The 13165-nt window shown below is 44.2% G+C and overlaps 1 protein-coding gene across 1 annotated transcript in view; it reads right to left on the bottom strand.

Moving 5' to 3' along the window:
• Positions 1-6171: 6171 nt before the first annotated feature.
• The window catches only part of SCD5 (stearoyl-CoA desaturase 5), a 36968-nt gene continuing 29974 nt past the window's right edge, over positions 6172-13165 (bottom strand). The window contains exons 4-5 of the mRNA XM_069855672.1: positions 8146-8378; positions 6172-7694 (exon numbers count right to left, since the gene is read on the bottom strand). Of these exons, the coding sequence (XP_069711773.1) occupies positions 7504-7694; positions 8146-8378 (424 nt within the window). The 3' untranslated portion in view covers positions 6172-7503. The remainder of the gene's footprint in view (positions 7695-8145; positions 8379-13165) is intronic.

Genomic DNA, 13165 nt, shown 5'->3' with positions numbered 1-13165 from the left:
GTAGCAGAGGGGAGGTCTTTGGGTTTCAGCAGCCTAGGCTGAAGAAAACCTCCTGTGAAATAAGGCAAGAAGAGACAGCACTCAGCCCCAGTGATTCTGGCCAGAAAGTAAATTGCTGTCAGCCAAAGCTGTAGGGAAAACAACGTAGCATATGGGATTTTAAAGCCATTTCATTTTTAGTAAACTCTGAGCATCTGGGACATTTTGTTCACAGCTCTTTTTGGAGCAAATGGTGGCCCTTTGTGTGCTGGAAAATACACAATGCTGGCAGGCCAACCGAAGACCTCTTACAGATTGAAGAAAAAGGATAGACTGGGGACTGCAAGCATGCGCTGGAACCCACCCAGTTCAGGCATAACAGAGGTGTAAGAAGGTACCAGTAGTCAAGGAGTGGTTTTGTGTAGGCTCACAAGGATATTACCTACAATCCTTTCTTCACAACATACCAGTCCTGCAGGAGTAGCCCCTCTCCTGTGAACATTGTCCTGCAGTATTCCACCCCAAAAGGGGTACATGGGTGCAAAGATAGGTAAGGAGGTATGGAGTGTATGTTGCTTTTGAACTGAATCCCATAATAACAGATCATCCACCACCCTTACAGTAATGTTGCACATCCCAAAGCCTGCTGCAAGCTCACCTTGACCTGTGGAAAGAGTCTTTACTCCTATGCCTCCACTAACACGACTTTGGCAAAGATGAGTAACCACAGGTACATTCCCCCACCTCATTTGGGGCTTTGCCTGGCATTCCCAGGGGTGGGTGTGCCAGAGGATCTCACAGATGTCCCTTCCTGCTCAGCCTATGTCTTCAGAGGCACAATTGCGATGACGCTGCTGTAGAGACATGACCATGCTCCTGGGATGCTGTGAGGAGCACATGACTTGCCCCTGCCTCACTGGATTTCCCTGCTGGGCTATTGAGATCTGCTGGAGATTTGCCTGGTAATTCACCTGGCCCAGAAACAGGATCTACTCTAATGCAAGCAAATGTTCAGAATTATGGCTTTGCTTTGCTGTCTTGTTAATTAATATTTCCCCTCCCTGATGCCTTACAGCATGCACACATTCCCTGTCCAGATTTCACCCCGTCAGTGCTCTTCAGGGGAACTGAACTGTGCGCCATCTCTGTATACACTTTCTTCCAGTGACAGAAAAGTGGAAAGGCTGAGCCCTTCTGTCCTCATATAAAATATGGATTGGGCCTCAGATGTATTTTATTTTTCATGTCAAAGAGAGGACTACCTTAGAGTCCTGCCCTTGCAGACATTGCTCATAGGTCAGGAAGAAAGCAAGCAACCCTGTTCCCCTCTAATTGCAGTCTTCCCTAGGGTGATAGTAGCACTGAAGACTGGCTACAGTTTTTTTCTTTTTTTTTTGAGGGAAAAAGTTACACAGAGATGAGCAAGACAGAAGAAGGAATTGATTTGAGTTTGCTTTCATTCCTGAGATATACATCTTCTGAAAATAGATTTACCACCTGGTTTTCCTGTCCTGTTCCTTTCTGCACCAAAGTCGAAGTGAGGCCTGGCAAGAAACACCACCCACCCAGAAATGGGAGCAGCAGGGGACTGGAGCCAGGGATCGCTCAGCAACAATCCGTACCCTGATGCTGGAGGCTGCTTCCTACCCTGATGCACGAGCTAATACAGTATCTAAGCAACTGTGTTAATCCTCATTTCATTAGCCAGATCATCTCACATTGAAGCCATCTGTTCCTTTATCCAGCTTTTAAAAATATTGTGATATACTTCACTTCTCCAAATGCCCTGCTGCTGAACAGAAGCCATCCAAGCATGGGCCCCAGTGACTTGGCATTAATAGTTTGTCACAGTCACTTTAAATAAAAGGTAAGCTTTTTATCCTGGCACGGTGCCAGAGCAATCCAAAATCACTCAGGAGGAGGATGTAAATGATACTTCTATTAAACAAGCTTCCTGCCCTTAAAACATTGGATTGAATAGAACAACCAGCCCCGTAAATGACAGAGCACCAACAGTAAAGCCGCAGCCGAAAGTCACCAGAACAGTGTAATAATCTGCCCCAAAAGACAGAGCCCTAATGCTGCCTGGAGTCAAAATCAAAATCAAAACAAAACCTCCTGCTGCAGCCCACTGCAGGTGCATGTGTTGCAAAGAGAAAAGATGAAAAGAAAGGAAAGGAGAAAAGAGAGAACTAGTTAAAAGAGAAATAGGAAAGATGAGAGTCACCACTTTCAGGATGTTGCATGTAGCAATACATTTTTCTTTGTCCAGTGAATCCAGAAGACGGTGAGTGTCTACACACACCACACACAGCACACCAGGTTGCAGGATTTCACGCAGATTTTTAAGTTCTCTGTCCCTGCCCCTCACCAGATACAGTGTGGGGACAGGTAACACACTCTCATGCCCCTCAACAAGCAGGTCCAGGCACTTTCAGTCTTGCCTCTGGGGGCTGGGGGCATCACCTGCTTTGAGCCATAAACCCATGCCTTGCCGAGTCTATATACAGGTATACTCAGAATTTGCTGGGAAGGCAGTCACTTGCAAAGTACTCTCTCTCACCCTAAGAGATATTCCCAGATCTAAGACTTCCAAGATGAAGCACTGCACTTTCTCTTCCCAGCTTGCCCACATGATACCAAATGAGAAAAATCTACCTAGATTTGGGACTGAAGCAGCAAATTGAAGTGACCTACTTCATCTTGCTGCAATAGAGTGACAACATTTAAATGGTAGGAAGGGAAACTGTGAAAATTGATATAAAATCTCATTTTTTTTTCATAAAAAGAAAGGTCAAAAAAATTACTGCTCTGATGGCAAATACATGGGATAAACAGGAGACAGTTGTAGTGTCTGAACTCTGGGCAGGAAACTTTGAAGTGCTGGTGTGTGCAGTTGAGGGCTGCAGGCTGATGTGCCCTGATCTCAAAGAGCATGTTTTCATGTTTTCTGTGTTTTCTGACCTGGTTTGGAGGATAGTCCCATATGATCAGAGAAAACACTGTAAAAAAAGACTTTTTTTAGGAATAATGAAATTGAAATAATTTTTACCTACTATTATGGAATTATGTCGGCCAGGAAAATTTTGTACCCCTAGCACAGGTCCTGGTTCGAGGCTGCAAACTATTCACTCTGGCTGTATTCCCCTATTTCCCTTCTGCTTAGTGGAGCTGGAGTTGCTGGGTATGCGCCCTTGAACACTAGGGGTTTGAGCTCCCAGGCTGGGCATCACTGAGCTAGAGCTATTGCACAAGCTGGGGCATGTGTTAGCAGACATCTCCTTTCCCACTGGCCTCTGGTTTCAGTTTTCCTTTTCATTCTTCTTTTAAAAGAAGATCTTAAAGGAAATCATACCTTGATTCCCAGAACTGCCTCAGAAAGTGGTGAAAAGGAGCTCTGTAATTCCCTGTGAGATCCTTCTACATAAGTGTACAGCTAACAAAACAGTCCAGGAGGAAAAATACCAAGGTAATACAAGCTCAGCCTGTCCATGCCTTTGGGGCCGCAGTCAAGAGCTAGTACATCATTAACTGTTAAAAAATCCCTCCAAACTGATAGTCATCCCAGCTGGAAATATTCCTAACATCATCTGATGAGAACCTATGGGTTCTCGTCACCATGTTTCCAGCCTGGCATGGATTCCCAGGCTCATGTGGACACAGGAGGCCTTTCAGAAGAGCTTTTTTATTTCCTGGGAGCCTCCTACCCTAACAGTTTGATGTGATACCTTGAAACGGTGATTTGTAAATGGTGGGATGGAACATCAACTATAATGTGTTAGAAACAAGATAACCACTAAGATAACTATAAGGACCCTTATCTTCTTGTCACCCAGAGTCATTGAGATTGACCACTCAGATATGATCACACCTTAAGGACTCTGAGCTGCTTTGATTTCATTCCCCCTGGATATGCAATGAGGTTCCGGGAATAAAGTACACTTGCCATTAGGGGGAAAAAACATTAATTTGAAAACAATTCTGTGTATAAATTTTCTGTGAAATCACTGCTTGGCAGAAGCACTCTGAGGACAAATCCCGAGCCTTCCCCAGCGCTGAATAAAAGTGTACCTGCCTTAATGGTTAAATTAAACTACTAAGCATAAGTTTCTTTGTTTCAACCTGAAGTCAAGTAGCATTTCCCATCTGCTGGTCTTATTTACAGAAAGCTGTGTTCTGGCTACTGACTTCTGGGCCTGAAAAATTATCAACACTAGCCAGAGGACAGCAGTTGCCTTGCACTTGCAAGCTGTAGAGGGAGATTGGGATGCAGACGTCACCCAGTGGTACAAGGGAACAGCAAAGCCTTTGCAGGGAGTGGCAGAAATACGCTCAGATAGCCCAAGCAGCCTCCTCTGCATCCTTGCACCCTCTCCCAGCAATCCTCCACTTTTACAAAGTATTTTTAAACTGGGTCAGTGACATAGTGACCAGTAAAGGAAGGAATAAATCTTTATGTTAAGGGAATGAATTAGCTTAAGCAATAATAAGAATCAAATCTTGGCCAGGTTACAGTTAGAAAGAATGTGTTTGTAACAGGAGTTTATCTTGCTTACTAGCTGAAACAAGGAACAAACCAAGCGTTGAAAGGAGTCCTGCAGCAGGAACAAAGTACAGACCTGTGCTCACCAAGAGGACACAATGAGGGAGGAGATAAGATAACGCCCATCAGAGATTTCTGAAGACACAAGGAAACTGTGATGTGCATACAAGAGTGGGTGAAAAACAATGGACATGTAATATGTTTCTAGGAATCTGAATATGTGTGTTTAGCCAGTATAAAAGTCATGTAACCAGACTCAATAGTGGGACATATTAGGTGGATTACCCCATTTGTTCCCAGACACTATTTATTAAAGGAATACCTGCTTAATAATCAAATTGGCATTGATTGTTGACTTTGGCATTTCATGACATCACCAGGCTAGGGCTGACCATGACCTCATGCTAAAGCTCTGCATCCAAGTGCGATAAAGGGCTAAGCGAAGTTTTGGTGCTGCCATGCAGGACTCTGGCACAGCACCTGGCCTGACAGCACAGAGCAGGACTAAGCATCAGCTTTCCTGAGCGCAGCAGTGGTGCTGCCAGGCAGGCCATGGCTGCTCCACTTGGCTGCTTATCAGGGACTGAAAATTGTGGTGTTATTCCAGATGGTTCAACGTGCCAAGAACAGGTGTTAAGAGACAACAGATCAGGCACTGTCAGACCATCAGGTCTTCAAAACATTTGACAGTCACTGTGTATCTAAAGCGCCTGTAAAGTGCATTCACTGCAGTTCTCCAGCCAGCAAATTGCACGAATGAAATGGTGGGAACCCCAATAAGATTTGTGCATCTTCCCAGCTTTGCTTTTACACTCAAGCATCAAGCCCAAATGCATCTTGTGCATCATTTTAAAGGCAGGTTCCCAATGACTTTTTGCCACTTTCCAGCTAACTGTTGATCATGTGAAGAAGGAAGCAACAGCAGTATCTTTCTAATCAGCAGACTGGAAAACTCCCAGCTCTGGGAGCCCATTTTAACCCCCTCCTGCAGGCACTGTAGAAGAGACATCTCCTAGTCATGTGTGTGTAATTCCTTTATCTGTCAAATGGCCCTGACTCCAGATCTTCAGGCACATCTCAGCAGAAACAAGGAGAGCTTACAGCAGAACCTAAACAAATACTTAATATTTTTGGTCCAGGCACTGACTTGCAGTCACACTGGGCTAATATTTTGCTATTAAAGTGGGATTTTCACAATGCAAGAACTGCCACAGCCTCCTTTCAAGCTTATGTCCGCTTGAATTTCTTTTTCCCCTTTATTGGCTTGGCCATTAAGCCTGAAGTAATCAAATCTCTAGGTGCCCTTCTGTTTGACAACACTCCTCTTCCACTGATGAAGAAACAAGAAATGCCGAGGGAGTAGGTATTTTGGAAATGCTGCACCAACTGAACAGCTGGAAACATTAAATGAAACACTGGTGTTATTCTGAAGGGTGATGCACAAAGACCTTCACTTTGGGAGACGATTCAAAATAAAACACAGTGGTCAGTCTAACTAATAACTGTTTATTGCAAATCACTCAGGAGTTTACACACCATTGATGGCAAAGTAACACTGTTAAAACACCTGCTGGATGAAATACAGAATAAAGATAACTGTTTTATATTATACAGCATAATTTAAAAAAACAACTAAAAAGAACCCAAAAAAATAAGAAACCATTTTATTTGTTTTATTTCCAGTTCTACATCTTTCTTCAAAATATCTAGGACTGAGTCTTAGTTATCCCAAGATCCCTGCCCTTCCCAGGGCATGACACCACACAGCTGGGAAACATGCACTCTCTCTCTGAGGGGCATTGCAGTGACCTTCTTGATAAACAAAAATCATGCTCTCTATCTTCACAAGCACTCCAGTACCGACAGTACAAAGCCTTTCTCCTGCACTGACTAACATCTAACAAAGGGCTATATGTCCCATTAATTCTACATGGTTTGTTCTTTTATTATATATTTTTTTCTCCCCTCCGTTTTTTTTTCAACAAGGCAACTATTAAAATTCAGAAGCTATGTAACTTTTTAAATATTTTTCTCAGAATCCAATGGATGTTGCATGCAGCTGAAATATTAGTAGAGACTCTCACTAAAGGTCGGTTTTCCAAGATCTGTGAGTCAAAGCAGAAAAAGAAATTAAGAGGCCTCTTGTGCAAAAAGAGCTAAAATATGCATGCATCAATGTCCACAACAAATGAGGATATAACTTGAGTCTCCAAAACATTCAAACCAAAGCTTTACTTGGCTTATGACACAGTTGAGCTCTATACCTTTAGAAATTACAATGTATATGCGACAACAGAGGAATCATCTCAACATAGCATCAGGTGGTATTTTGGCCTGTATATCTTCAACACAAAAGCCTGCTCAGCAATAAATGCTTTTTTGTAATTCGCAAAGACAGCAGAAGCGCACTGGGCTGGCTAACAGGGCTAAGAAAAAGAAGAAAACAAATTTTGAAACTAATGTCTAACTAAATTTAGGTCGCTTTTTCCCCTTGGACATCCTGTTTTTCATTGATGTGGTTTCTGTCCTTTCTATTAGTCTGTAGTTGAAACAGCACACTGGGCCCTGCCCCATACCCTCCAAGAGATGTATCTTAAAAGCTATTTAATTAATAGTAAAACAAAAAACTCTCCTAACTGCACTTGGAAAGGACAATTAATTCCTCTAGCCTGCCAATGTTTACCATGAATTATAATGTAATTCAGACATGAACTAGTGACTAAAATCAAATCTCTCTCCAGTTTAACTATAATATTAAATATTATATAACATTTCTACACTTAGTAGTCTGAAGTATGGACATAAAACAGCTAATAAGGAAAAAAAACTGGGGCCGAATCTGTTTCCAGAGAATTACTTTGGCCCAATTGATCTGAAAAAAATAATTTTACCCAGAAGAAAATAAATCCATCACAGGCATGGGGGTGTGCACATACCCCACCCCCACGCACAACTGCACTTGCACAGTGAAGGATTACTTTTCAAGCACTACCATCTCCAGACCTTTCCTTGCGAGCCTGAATCATCTCCTTTGGAGCCTGCTTGCGGTCAGTGACCAACCCCAGCCAAAACATGAAGTCAATGAACCAGGTGGTGGGGTTGAACTTCAGGCCCAGCTCGCTGGCTGAGTAGTCAAATGGGAAGGTGTGGTGGTAGTTGTGGAAACCCTCACCTGAAAAACAGACAGGGAGTTTAAAGACCACATGGCTGGCACATTTATGATCTTAGGAACATGCTTGGGTGAGACACCCCGACACCTGTTTCCCAGGTCTTGAATACAGTTATGCTTGTTATGCATAACTGCATATGCAGGTTATGTTTCACTCCTGGATATGGGAGACCTCTGGGGCAGACCCACAATGAACTCCACTTCAGTGCTTCGGGCATCCCATCCCTGACACTCAGGGAAGAAAACCATAAGTGCTTGAAGAGGGGTCACTGAGAAGAGAGGCTTGCTAGTGTGGACACATCTCTGCCCAGAGACTATATGGCATTATTTCAATGTGGCACCATCAGTAGAACAAGAGAGCCTTCACCTGGGATATACAAACTCCAGCCTCGCCAGGGTGAAAGAGGATGGGATGTTGCTCTGAGTTTGCAAAGATCTCCCCAGGCGTACTCACCAATGGCTCCCAGAGTGACAAAGGTGTTCTGCCTAGGGTTGATGTACTTGTCATAAGGGCGGTTGCCATACATGTGAGCAGCACTGTTGACCAGCCAGGTGACATTGAGGGAGATGGTATACCGGAGGATGGAGGCAAGGAAGTAGGCGTTCCATAGACTCTCACCCCAGAGGTACCACGGCACAAAGGTAGGGATCACAAAACACATCAGCACAACTGAACTCTTGTAATACCTGTGGGGAGAGAAAACAACACCTTTACTGTGGTTGGAATTACAGCTGGAGTAAAGTGGGGCTGGATTTCTGGATACACAGCTCTGCCAGAAGCTTGTGGTATAACCCGGGCTGGCCCCATAACCAGGGCAGCAGGGAAGATTTCAGACATCCACAATCATGACATAAGTTTTCTAAGTGCAATTCAAAATGCAAAGACAATCCAAAAGCCCAAAGTAGTGGGTAACACTGAAGCTGAACAGCTGAGACCCAGTCCCTAAGTAAACCTTCCAAGTTGAGCACCTTTAAACCTGGAGACATGCACAGCTAGCTGCGCACCCTGTGGCTAGGGTCTGGCTCTGGGACTGGAAAAGCCTGGGGCTTTACATGGCATTGGCAGAACTGTGTCAGAAATGTTCACCGCTAAGAGCCAGCAAAGACCTCCCTCATGCTCATATCAGAAGGAAACCTGCAGCACAGGGTAGAAGCAGCTCCTTTCTATACCACTGTTACTGTGTTGAGGCCAAAAGCAGCAGCAGATAAAACACAGTTGCTGAGAGACCACTGGCACACCGTCAAAGGTGAGGAGAAAGAGGCATCTTTATCTGGAGGCCAGGATTACTGCTGCTCTCCCAGCCAACTGGCTGGCACAAGCACTGTCACTCCTCCTGGACAAAATCAGTGTGTGGTGCAAAATGGGGAGGGAGAAAGCTGAACAGTCTGAGAAATAGAGGAAAACTTTATAAGCACAGCTAAAGTCACATGCTCAGCCAAGAAAGGGAAGAGAGAGCATAGGATGCAGGAAGCACAGAGGTGAAGAGAAAAGACTATAGTGGGAGAAACAATGAGAAAAATCATGCTGGGGGTATTAAGCCAAGGCAAGTGGAGAAAGAGAGCAGCTCAGCAAGAACTGGGGAGGCAAAGCAAATAATGAGATAGGAAATAAATGACTAAATCATAGAATCATAGAATCACCAGGTTGGAAAAGACCCACCGGATCATCGAGTCCAACCATTCCTATCAACCACTAAACCATGCCCCTCAGCGCCTTGTCCACCTGTCCCTTAAACACCTACAGGGAAGGTGACTCAATCACCTCCCTGGGCAGCTTGTTTCCAGCCTAAACCACCCCTGGCAGAGCTTGAGGCCATTCCCTCTCGTCCTGTCCCCTGACGCTTGGGAGAAGAGGCCAGCACCCTTCTCTCCACAACCTCCTTTCAGGTAGTTGTAGAGACTCCCGTCCCTTCTTCCAAAGCTCATAGATATTTCTCTTCTATTTGACCTCTTTCAAGATCTCCCTACTCAACCAAGGTGGTTTTTTTCCACTGCCGGCTCCTTTTCCAGTACATGGGGGGATGGCTTGCTCCTGCGCTTCTAGGATTTCCTTTTTGAAGAGCTCCCAGTCCTCTTGGGCTCCCTTGCCCTTAAGGACTGTCTCCCATGCGGCTTTACCAACCAGCCTTCTGAACAGTCCAAAGTCTGCCCTCTGGAAGTTTAATGCGACTGTCCTGCTAACCACCCTCTTCACCTCACCTAGAACTGAAAACCCTATCATCTCGTGATCGCTTTGTCCCAGGCGTCCTCCTACTGCCATATCCCCCACAAGGCCTTCTCTGTTCACAAACAGCAGGTCCAGGAGGGCGCCTTCCCTTGTCGGTTTGCTCACCAGTTGCGTGAGGAAGTTGTCTTCCAAGCACTCCAGGAACCTCCTGGACTGCTTCCTTTCTGCTGTATTGTACTTACAGCAGATATCTGGAAGACTGAAGTCTCCTATGAGAACAAGAGGCATCTATCTAGAGACTATCCCCAGCTGTTTATAGAAGAGCTCATCAGCTGCTTCTTCTTGGCTGGATGGTCTGTAACAGACTCCCATCACAAAATCTGCCTTCTTGTGGGCTCCTCTGATTTTAACCCCCAGGCAGTCGATCTCCTCATTGCCATAATCAAGCTCGAGGGTATCAAAGTCCTCTCTTACACAGAGGTCTACTCTGCCTCCTCTCCTACCCTTCCTGTCCCACCTGAAGATTTTATACCCCATCATAGCTGCACTCCAGTTATATGAGTCATCCCACCATGTTTCCGTGATGGCAATGACATCATAGCCTCCTTGCCCTACAACAGCTTCCAACTCCTCCTTCTTATTACCCGTGCTATGTGCATTGGTGTAAATGCACTTCAGCTGGGCTGGTGAACCTTCAGCCCTCATAAAGGGAATAGAGTTTACTCCCAATTGACTGGTCATTGGAGTAGCTAACACCAGAGTGCCAGTTTCTTCCTTACTGTCACCACGTGTAATCACTCCCACTTGCTCTGTGATGATGTACACCATCTCCGAGTCACTGGTGACCCACTTCCAGGCTCACTCCCATCTAGCCTGGTCAATGGAGAATGGGTTAATGGTGCTCAGAAGTGGAGAGCAGCAAGGCTCTCCCCTGCTTGAGAGAAAACAAGGCCTCATCTTGCCCACTGAGCCCTTGCACTTCCCCAAAGCCCAGACTTACTACAGTCTACAGAGATCCCATCATTAAAGGAAGCTGACACATGAAACAAGAGTGGTTGGCTGAAGTGACAGGATTTCGAAGAGTGCAGAAAGAAAATAAATGCAAAGTAAGACATCTTATTTGTGCCTCTATGATAGATTTTGAAATAGACCCCTGGTTTTGTTGAGTTTTTGGAAGGTATGATGAAGAACAGAGTTTGGATTTATTAAACAGTTATTAAAACTTTCCATTTGCTTAAAGTTTTTCAGATAGGAAGAACTGTCAATTTGGTATGACAAAACCAAACAATTTTCAATTAAAACCCACAGAGGATTAGAAAAATTTTACTATATGAGCATAAGTCTCATATACAACACATCAGCTAGCTTTTATCATCTTATGTATGAAATAAATTAAATTCTAGCCCTGCAAGTTCTTTGATTATTTTTGTTGTTGTTTTTTGGAAGTTGTGCCTCACATGTTGGGTTCCAGAAGGAGATTTGCAGCTTTCCATCAATACTAACCACAGTGAAAAGAGAGCAAATTATCAGCTCCCTCACAGAATTCCACCTTCACTTACCTGAGCCACAGCCCTCCACCAAAGATAACACATGATTTCCCACTCATCTGACTGACTTCTGAATGAGAACCTCATCTATGGATGAGGTTTGCAAACCTCACCAATTCAAGGCCAGGATTTAATTAAAGCTGGCAAAGAAAAAGATTTTCCAGTCCAGAAAACTTCAAAGTTCAAAACTGCTCCCATTCTGGGAAAATCAAATAAAATATAAAAACAGCTTATCAGGCACTAATTAAAATAATTTTGTGGGATGCCACAAGCCCAGACTGAAGTTTTTGATGAAGACATGAGGTCTCGCATCCAAACAAGCATCCAACTACATTTTTCTGTCTCCCTTTGATTGAAACATCCACTCTAGAATGAGAAACCTCCATATCTGGAGTTCAGGGGAACTGATGCCTCAATACATGCTTGGGGAACAGCACTGCTTTCACCACATGAAAATTTTGTCATGAAGACACTTCACCTGTAAGCTTCTCTTTCACATCACATGCAGAATTATCACTCCATTATTCACAGAGGGTAAATTTTGCTGTCAGTCATGCCTGGAGCAGCACTGTGATTTCAGCTGAAGTGATGCAGTCTTGAATGGATTGAGTGGTAATTCCTCCATAGTTCACCAGCACCACTAAATTCAGAAAAACTAACAATCTGGCCTTAAAATTAGAAGTGACAAACAAGAGTGTATTATGATTCTTGCTGATCTGACCTGCCAGGTTTTCCATGCTGTCAAAAAAAACCAAGGTATCAACCTTATAGAAAGGAGAAACCTGAATTTTTCTTCACAGATCAAGGAAGGTAAACTGCGAAGTCTTAAATTCAAATTCAGAGCACAGACATTTGCTAAGACATAACTTCTCTGCAGAAATCATACTTCTTCACTACATAATATCTGCAGCATGATCAAAACCTTCTCTGTTCATGAACAGAGAAGGCCTTGGGGGGAACGTTACGGTTGGAGGACACCTGGGACAAAGCAATCACGAGATGATAGGTTTTTCAGTTCTAGGTGAGATGAAGAGGAGGATTAGCAGAACAGTCACATTAAATTTCCAGAGGGCAGACTTTGGACTGTTCAGAAGGCTGGTTGGCAAAGTCGCATAGGAGACAATCCTTAAGGGCAAGGGAGCCCATGAGGGCTAGGCGCTCTTCAAAAAGGAAATCCTAGCAGCTCAGGAGCAAGCCATCCCCATGTTCTGGAAAAGGAGCTGGTGGCAGAAAAAAACAGCTTGGTTGAGTAGGGAGATCTTGAGACACATCAAAAAGAAGAGGAATGTCTATGAACTTTGGAAGAAGGAACAGGCATATTGGGTGGACTACAGAGAGGAAGTGAGATCATGCAGAGAAAAAATCAGGAGGGCTATGGCCCAACTAGAAATCAGACTGGTGAAGTTTGTGGAAGATAACAAAAAAATCTTTCTATAAACACATTAACAATCAAAGGAGGACTAGGCAGAATATTCAGTCCCTGCTGGATTCAGATGGAACAACAGTGATAGGGGATGAAGAAAAGGCTGAGGTACTTAATGCCTTCTTTGCCTCAGTCTTTAATAGCAAGGAAAGTTGTTCCCTCTGTGTACACACCCAGGAGTTAGAGGAGCAGAATGAGGCTCCAATGATCCAAGAGGAAGTGGTCAGAGACTTGCTTGCCCAGCTAGATACACACAAGTCTATGGGGCCAGATGGGATCCACCCAAGGGTATTGAAGGAGCTGGCAGATGTGCTGGCCAAACCACCTTCCATCATCT

This window comes from Phaenicophaeus curvirostris, chromosome 4 (assembly GCF_032191515.1).
Source record: "Phaenicophaeus curvirostris isolate KB17595 chromosome 4, BPBGC_Pcur_1.0, whole genome shotgun sequence".
In the NCBI taxonomy this organism is placed as follows: domain Eukaryota; kingdom Metazoa; phylum Chordata; class Aves; order Cuculiformes; family Cuculidae; genus Phaenicophaeus; species Phaenicophaeus curvirostris.
This window is presented reverse-complemented; position numbering and strand designations above follow the sequence as displayed.